The sequence below is a fragment of the Athene cunicularia genome (assembly GCF_003259725.1).
Source record: "Athene cunicularia isolate RWA chromosome 3 unlocalized genomic scaffold, athCun1 chr3_part1, whole genome shotgun sequence".
Classification (NCBI taxonomy): Eukaryota; Metazoa; Chordata; class Aves; order Strigiformes; family Strigidae; genus Athene; species Athene cunicularia.
In genome coordinates, this window is record NW_020799097.1 from 56,912,095 (window position 1) to 56,921,649 (window position 9,555).

A 9,555-nucleotide genomic window follows, 5' to 3' on the forward strand; every position below is an offset into this window, starting at 1 on the left:
TTTCTCAGAGTATTTCTTCTTTTCAAGATTAAATTGACTAAGTACAGTAATTGAAATGGACTTTATTACTAGTAGTTTATCAAAATAACTAAAACCAAATTTTAGGGCACAGGCATGCATGGCTCAATACTGTAACTCTTTCTTATAATTTCAGCCTCTTCCATCTGGGATTTCCATTCATTATATCTATTCCTCATATTTTGGTACCGTCTTTTCAAAGTGAGATTTATGAATGGAACTCCCTTTTAAATCTTGGGACTTAGATTCAGGGGTTTTGACTATTCAAAAATATACTTAAAATTATTTTTAAAACTCTAGTGTCCCATATTTTTGTCTGGAGTACTGAAATTCATTTGGAGTGTTTGCTTCTATTAAAAACATTCCTTTTACCTCTGGATATTTCCTATTAAACATAAAATATTGTATTTGCACATGTTTCATTTGAGGTACTTTAGAAGGTAAAGACTCCCTAAAGAGTCACACCTGGCTTGAGGCCAGACACAATGTTTTCTTGTAATTGTTACTCCTACGTACAAGATGCATTTTTGGGACTAAATATAAAAGTGAAAAGTAGAAAAAAAATTGTCTTGTGCTTCAGTAAGTGATTGTATAATTAAAGACCTCATTATCAGGCATATGCATAAAGGGACTTAACTAATGACACCTGAATGTGTTGTTTGGTTGGTTTTTTTTTTTTTCTGGCATCTTATAACTTCTTAGTAATTGCTTCTGCAATGTTAATGCTCTTCAATGTAAAGTAGTGCACTTCTGTATAGATGAAATGGTACACATGACGCAGTTTTGGTCAAGACTGCAACTTCATTTGTGTTTTTAGAATACTATACTTGAAAAGACCTCAAATGGGATCCATAGCTAATGGATCTGAGTTCATTATTGCTTGGCTAGCCCAGTGATACTCTAAAAAAATCATTCTCATACAACATGATTTATTAAGTAGTTGGGAAGCAGTTCTAGGCACTCCAGATGACCCTGATTAGCACAGAACTGGAAAGCTACCACTAGTAATAGACTATAAAATTGTATAAAGAATATATACAGAACTGAATATAATTGTGTGAGGGAGGGGGTGTATATATATATACACACACACTGTTTTTAATAAGCTTCCTTCTTGCTTCCTCTGCCATTACTAAGCACAGCACTCATGCATCAGAGATGCTCATCAAATTTTATGTGGCCTAACCTTTACAGAGGAGGCTTTCTTAAGCAAAAAATCTGCACATAGCCTAGGAAACTTCTTTGTGTACATGACCTCTGAAAACCAGTCCAAACCAGTTCCTCTGTGGAATTTTGGAAAGTGCCAGTAAGAGGAGATTAAACAGTCTGAAAAAGCGTAGGTTCTTAAAATGGAGGCTTTTCTTATCTCTGATACACACCTGGCTCACTCTTAACTAAAACTTCCTAACTTGGATGGCACCCACTGGCCTATAAATTTGCTTTCTTCCTTGCCCAACTCACTTCATGCCTTTTGCACCAGAGGAACTTCATCAGCACTCTCCTTACTTGCACTTTTGCTACAAAAAAGATTTCTGGATAAGTTTGGGCAGGAGAATCTTATTATGAATGTGCATTTACTATATAGCCACACAAACATAAAATGACACTATTTGTTAATGCTAAAGTATATAATGATTTTTGATAATTTCCAGTCTGTGCCAACTGATCTTTGAATGTTTTTATAATACAACAATAGTAATATATGTAGTTAACAAACACTGTATATTACATACATATATTAAGTAAACAGGCTAAAAAAAATAAAGTTACCCTTCGGTGGTGTTTGTTTTTCATGTCTCTCCAGTTTCTGTTTGTGAATTTCTGAAAACAATGTAATGTAGATTTATCAACATTAAAATAATATTCACATACAAAAATAGCAGATGCATTCTCATAATAAAAAATAAATAAGGACTTCAAATATTATAGCAGAGCCATGGTTTTATCATTTGCATATTCAGAATTATATACAACAAAGTTCGATTTTATATATACGCGCAGACAATATATATGGACAAAAATCATAACATTAAGTGATTTTAATAATTATCCTGGTTTTAATTGAGCAATATGGCTAATTTTAAAGTCAAGAATAGGTTTTACTGATCTGTAACAGCTATACAGTAATAAGTGTTGGTTATGAATCAGAAAAAACCATGCTTTTACTAAACATTTTTCTGTATGTGTCTTGAGCTGTTTACTAGGATTAGTATTTTATGTTTTCCAAATTACCTTTGGATGGAAAAAAATGTGCATTTTATTACGTTTTCTAAATTTTTTAAAGCTCGCATGCTGAATTGGTAGCTCTAACACACAATAAAATGTAGACTCAGTGCTGTATACAAATTATAGAGATAAAAGTTCCCAGGTTAGGGATTGTTGTCTTGGAGAATGATTCATTTTAATCATGCTGTATACAAAAGCACTGAGAACTGCCTTGTTAGAAGAGGAAGTGGTATAGCATTTACCTGCCCTTGCCATGCCCTCTCTTTTGAACAAAATTCCTCACCTGTGACACTGATATGAAATTACTGATATATACCTTTGTCACTGATTTTTTCCTACTATCCTTATTGTGCCCAAACCTGGATAATATTGAAACTGCAAAATGTTGAATTTGAGAAAAAACAAACCAGAATTAAATCAAGTTGGATAGCACTGTTTGCATACAGTGGTAGAAATTTAAATTTAAAGGCTGTTAATTATAGGTGTGTAATAAAGTCATTAAGACTATACAGAGTGCCAGGTTTATGGTATTGTGCACCTATTTCCTGCAGCAGGAAACTGATATAAAATACTGGATCAAATTCACCTTTGACAAAAGCACAGGTAAATCTCACTTGACTCTATGGGAAATGCCTCCTTGTATTTTAGGGTTAGATTTGGTCTGAAGGGTCTAAATATCAATAACACTGACACCAAAATCAATCCAACAGAGAAAAAGTTATGCATATTACATCTCAACTTTAAAGAGCTACTTTAATGCCTATTGAAGACAACTGTATTCTTCCACCAATACCCTTAGTTATTTGCTCAGGTTGTAACAGGATACACATTGCCAAAGAAATCCAGTAGAAAATGGTATTTTCCCTTCCAAGACTCTGATTTTTGCATAGGTCCTTGAAAATAAATACAGAATGATTTTATTGGATAGTACTTTCAATCTGAAATAATGATTGTGTCTGGTTTGCCAGAAACATAACTATTCTATGGCATCTGTCTACATTGTCTTCAGATAGAAGGAACATTATTTCACTGAGATAAAGGGTAACAAAGGCCAAAATACATATCACTGCTATCCACTAATGTATGGCAGCATAACTGAGCTAATTGTATGATGTCATTAAGCTAAAAGGACTTTTTATTCAGTTTTCATCTTCTTTGCAGCCTGGGTATGTAGCTCATTTATCACAACCTCAAAGGCTGTGATTAGGGAGAAATCATGCCATATTGATTTACTGTATTTCAGCTGAGCCTGGATTATTTTTCTTTCTGCAACTATGTGAGGATTTTTTTTTTCCTATCAACTGAGAGAATCCAGTTTCTGGATTTTCAGACTTTTCCTGCCTGTTCTGCTTAAAGGGATGCATAAACTCATTTAAGTGGCATAAGTGGTAAGAATGGTGCAAGACAAGAATGGCGAGAGGATTGCTCCTTGATTCTGAGCACATCTGAGTGGTTCTCCATGCTGCTGCTCCAGACTGGCTCCACATGCTGATTTAGTGCATTCAAAGAAAGCTGAGTCACTTCCTCTGCATTGCAACATACAGGGAGACATATCTTGCCCAGATCAAGAGGTCATCCTACACACAGAGATGAATATGGCCCACTTAAGTGATAAATCACATTCTTCAGACAGAGTCATCTACACGGACACATATTTCTTGCTTGCCTTAAGATGCTTCAGCTCTGCTGGGTTCCCGCCATCTATTCTGTGTCTCACTACAGAAAATAGGCCTCTCTTTCTTGAAAAAAATAAGTATAAACCTTTCTTATTTGAAAGAAATGTTTTAAAAATTACTGTGGTTTTAGGGAATTTCTTATTGCTAGTTTGACTGCAAAATGTGTATGGAGCACAGACTGTAGGGCTGGCCATTCAAGTCAGCCTCACATTTTATCATCAGTGAAGCTTGACACAAATACTTCAGTAAGGTGCAAAAACCCCACAACTTTCTAGACAGCCGCACTGACAATCTCATCTAACTTGCTGTTACAGTTAGGTTACCACACATCACAAAAAACCCTACACAAATTCCTTGAAGTGAAATACATCTTCATAATCCATAAGTGTGTGTATATATGCTTTTATATATTGAAAGTATGCTATCATTAAATTCTCTTCACAAGCTCCCCATTATAGTTTGAATCATCATAAAAAATTGCAGTCTGGAACACATCAATTCTGATACATTACAGCCTAAATTTTCCCAGCACAAATAAATCTCGTCTCAATATATGTTGATCTTGATCAGTTTACAAGATGGAAAATGGTGACTCTTTGCTAACTCCAAAATATTTAAAGTAAGGAAATACATTAGATTATTGGAGTGGGGTTTTTTCAGTTCTGAGAGTTTTGATACTCTCTGCTTCATCTTTCATGACAAATAACTTTAATTTTCTAGTAATCACATCATATCTTATTGCTGAGTTGACAAAGTGGCTATAATATCATGGAAGACTTACATGGCCAGTTAAAAGCATGTAATTTATCTCTATCAGTGTGACACATTGTTAATAAATCCTAAATATTATGAATTCATGCTTAGAAAAATGACAGAATCAAGCAGCAGCAAGGATAATCTTTGTCACCACGGCAACCATCCCGATTCTTTATGAAATGACAGCACAGTTTATTAAATTATTGTAAGGGAGTATGTATTTTAAAAGCTGTATTTCATTGTTTGTTTTCTTTGGTTATCAAGCAGACATGAAAAATTATCTTTCCCCTCATGTTCCTTGGGTTTTGAATGGATAAGTACTTTATTTCCTTAAATATGGATTCTGCTTGACACTGACTTTTCTGAATTTCAGGTCTTGTGAAGATATACAGAACATGCAGGGTGATTATTATAAGTAACTCCAAAAAGGGAAGCTGGTTATCCTCTCACTGACCATTTCAAGATGCTGAAAGGAGATATATTCAACTATATTGTTAGCAGGCCAATATATCTAGGTACTGTTGACCCAAAGCAGGCCCTCACAATGATCTGAGGATCAGTATTGCAGGCAGCTTTACTGAAAATCCTTGCTGAACATGTGGTTTGGGCACTTAAGCAAGTGCCCACCCCTCACCCAGCTAATTTTTGTTAACAGCGGTTCACAGTGTCTAATGACAGCTCCGCACTGGCTGTGCACTACAAAACACCAGCTCCAGGAAGATCAGGGTGGGAGAAAGAGAAAAAAATTACAGTCCCCAGAACCCATGTGGGCCAGTGGTGCAGCACTGTGCGGGAAGAGTACATTCCCTCATGGCAGAGCACAGGAGATTCTCCTGCTTCCTGAAACAGAGTTCTTCATCTGCTCTCATGTTTCTCATTTTGATTTTTTGTTATCTCCTTTTTTAACATGGTAAAACACACAGCATTATTCTTAGTTATTTTAATTGCATTGTATTATGATAGCACCTATGGGCTTCATCCCGCATGAATTGGTTTAGGTAATGCATGGAGTTATAACGCTAACCATATCCTAGGCTGCATCACTCCCCACCAGGAGTACTGTGTTCAGCTCTGGGGCCCGCAGCTTATCCGTGAAGGACATGGACCTGTTGGAGCAGGTCCAGAGAAGGGCCATGAAGATAATCAGAAGACTGGAGAACTCTTGTATTAGGACAGGCTGAGAAAGTCGGAGTTGTTCAGCCTGGAGAAGAGAAGGCTCCAGGGAGACCTTAGAGTCGCCTTCCAGTACCTAAAGGGGGCCTGCAAGAAAACTGGAGAGGGACTTTTTACAAGGGCACATCATAATAGGACAAGGGGCAATAGCTTTAAACCAAAAAGAGAGTAGATTTAGATTAGATGTAGGGAAGAAGTTCTTCCCTGTGAGGGTGGTGAGACACTGGGACAGGTTGCCCAGAAAAGCTGTGGCTGCCCCCTCCCTGGCAGTGTTCCAGGCCAGGTTGTTTGGGGCTTTGAGCAACCTGGGCTGGTGGAAGGTGTCCTTGCCCATGTCAGGGGGGTGGAACTAGATGATCTTTAAGCTCCCTTCCAGTCCAAATCATTCTATGATTCTATGACAACATGATATGCCATCTCTGTAACAGAGGAGTTCAAATGTTAAGAGGGCTACATTTCTTCTCTTAGTGGGTAAGCACAGCCCAGCATCTTGCTTCATTGGAGGATAAAGTGGTGAGCAGCTATCTGGCATTGCTACAACAGCTCCTAGACCTCACCTTCTGCTGAGTTTCTATCTTATAGATGAAATATGCCTTAAAAAAAAAAAAATCAACAAACCAAATAAAAATGAGGCAAAGTGAGAAAAAACAGGTTTATTGTCCTCATCTGAACAGAAGAACGTTTTAATTGGTAACCAAGAAATTTACCAAAAGAACTGGGAATTTAACTCCAATCTCTGACATTCAATATTATCCCCTCATGCTTAAAGCCACCCTGTTTCTACTTAAATACTGTAGTGAGGATGGAATATAGGTTTAAAGTATCTACTGTTTTAAAGGTATAATTGGACAGATGGAATTTCACTTGAAATGATAACACATTGCTCTTTCTAAGCAAATTTCACCTCTTTTTTGTAATCTTTTAGAGGTAACACAGCAATATACAACTTCAGTGCTATGAAAATGACTCCTATTCAAAGTCCTGGTGAACCAGAGGTTAACAATTTGCTTTTGAGCCCTTACAGCTATTGCCAGCAATTTAATGGGGCTATATCCTTGCTAGTTTATCAAGACTAATTGATAGCAGGCAGCTGATTATCCTGAAGAGTTGGTAGAAATAGATACTGAGGGCAAGTCAAGAGTGAGTGGTGTTAAGAGCTTTAGAAGATGAGAGGGATGTCATTTCTAATGTGTTTCTAGATGTATTCTGTACGAAGAATTGCACTGAACTCTCTTACTGCTGGTATCCTCAGGAGGAATTTGAAATTGTGCAACTGATGACTATTTTTAATCTAGATAGTACCAGCTGGTGAGGGTGACAGTTATCCTTGTGGGGCTAGGAAGAGAATGAGGAAGTTGTGCATTAGACCAACTTCCAGCTAACTACGAATACATCATAGAGCTGTACCCTAGAGGAAAAAAACCCCAAATTTTTACAACAGGAAAAAAAACACTGGGGGAAAAAAAAATTAATTGGGGAACTAAATTGGTGTATTGTGCCTATATCCAGGAACCAAAGACAGTGTAACAGAAAGCTTTAAGTACCAGCATTCAGTGCTGGAAAGTCTGAGTGACATATGTGACTAATTTTGGTGACCTGACTTGCTAGTATCACAGTCTTATCCCCAGTGTTTTCGTAGATCTTACACTTTTTTGAGGACTCGTAGCAACTTCAGGTTTGAATACAAAACAACTTTTCCCGAAGTCATGTGTTGTAAGATCTTTCTTGAAAATGTGACAGGAGAAGAATTGCCCCTTACTGAAGAACATGCTGGACAGTTTGTGTGCTCATCCACTGCGTGAGATACTAGACCACCAGAACCTATTAACAATGCTTTCACAATTGTTTATCCATCTCTTTGGAAACTACAACTATAATTTAGAGTGAGAATGAAGCTCAGTCCTAAATCTATTTAGCAGAGCTCAGCTACTTCACCTCAGTTGCCTTTATTCCCTCCACTTGATACTTTGCTTAGCATCACTGAACAGTTATCAGAAATACATGACCCTCAGATATTTCTAGACAATTTACCTATCTTGAGTAGCAAACGTGTAGGCTTTGTGTTCCTCCAAGAATACAGGGATTTAACATGACTTTCCAGATATATCTTAAGCCTTCTTTATAAAGCCAGAACAGGACAAAAATAAATAGATGAAATTCCAGTTCAACAGAAATTCAATTGTTTCCACACTATTGCAGTTTCATTGGTCTATAATAGAAATTCACAGTAGATGACCTGCTGACATCTGCATCATCATACTGAGGAATGCTTTCATTCCAGGGTGATGTTTTATCTTATTTTTATTTTTACAAGACTATACAGCACAGATGTATAGCAAGGAAGGCATTTTCAGAACTGTGGCCATGATATTTTCATAACAGCAAAATATCCCAGCCTGTGTAATGACTTTATTATAAGCCACTCTTTCATATAACTTTATAAACTGAATTTATTCCATTCTTTTTGTCATTATGTTAAAGGCAATTAAATATGTACATATTTTTCCATATTGCTTTGTTAGAAATAACATTACTTTTGCTATAGAATAAAATAGCTTTAGCAGTTAATGGTGAGTATAAGTGTATTATATTACTATGCATTCATTATGACAGTTTTATCACAGAATCACTGATTAGTGTTGTTGATCTTTCCTCTGATTTTTTATGTTTGGGCATTTTCATGTATCTATCAGGGCTGCTTAAAATCTTAATCCCACAAACTCTTTCAATACAAAATTTTCTTTTATGAAAAGAGCAAAATATTTATTTTTCCTGAAAAGCTGAGAGGAGGGGAAAGTTTGATAGAAGTTCCCAAGGCTGGACTATTAGCTGTAAACATGGGAGCTGTTACATAGTTCTTGTAAGATTTGTTTCTTTGACATAAATCCAAAAGTTGTACTATGTTCTTGACCAAAAAAAAAAAAAAAAGAAGACATGATTGTGGCTAATTTGAGATTGAAAGCCTCAGTTTACTAATGCAAATGGAACTTGAGACAGTGCACAAGCTTTTCTTTTATTTTTCCTTCTTTTCTTTTTTTTTTCTTTTCTTTTCTCTTTCTTCTTTTCTTTTCCCTTTCCTTTCCTTTCCTTTCCTTTCCTTTCCTTTCCTTTCCTTTCCTTTCCTTTCCTTTCCTTTCCTTTCCTTTCCTTTCCTTTCCTTTCCTTTCCTTTCCTTTCCTTTCCTTTCCTTTCCTTTCCTTTCCTTTCCTTTCCTTTCCTTTCCTTTCCTTTCCTTTCCTTTCCTTTCCTTTCCTTTCCTTTCCTTTCCTTTCCTTTCCTTTCCTTTCCTTTCCTTTCCTTTCCTTTCCTTTCCTTTCCTTTCCTTTCCTTTCCTTTCCTTTCCTTTCCTTTCCTTTCCTTTCCTTTCCTTTCCTTTCCTTTCCTTTCCTTTCCTTTCCTTTCCTTTCCTTTCCTTTCCTTTCCTTTCCTTTCCTTTCCTTTCCTTTCCTTTCCTTTCCTTTCCTTTCCTTTCCTTTCCTTTCCTTTCCTTTCCTTTCCTTTCCTTTCCTTTCCTTTCCTTTCCTTTCCTTTCCTTTCCTTTCCTTTCCTTTCCTTTCCTTTCCTTTCCTTTCCTTTCCTTTCCTTTCCTTTCCTTTCCTTTCCTTTCCTTTCCTTTCCTTTCCTTTCCTTTCCTTTCCTTTCCTTTCCTTTCCTTTCCTTTCCTTTCCTTTCCTTTCCTTTCCTTTCCTTTCCTTTCCTTTCCTTT

The 9,555-nt window shown here is 36.5% G+C and overlaps 1 protein-coding gene across 2 annotated transcripts in view; it reads right to left on the minus strand.

The window, feature by feature from the left end:
- LOC113478603 (triadin-like) overlaps window positions 1-9,555 on the minus strand; it is an 86,467-nt gene that overhangs the window by 10,663 nt on the left and 66,249 nt on the right. For both annotated transcript variants that reach the window (XM_026845917.1, XM_026845916.1), the window contains exon 5: window positions 1,789-1,839. In XM_026845917.1, coding sequence (XP_026701718.1) covers window positions 1,789-1,839 — 51 coding nt within the window. The remainder of the gene's footprint in view (window positions 1-1,788; window positions 1,840-9,555) is intronic.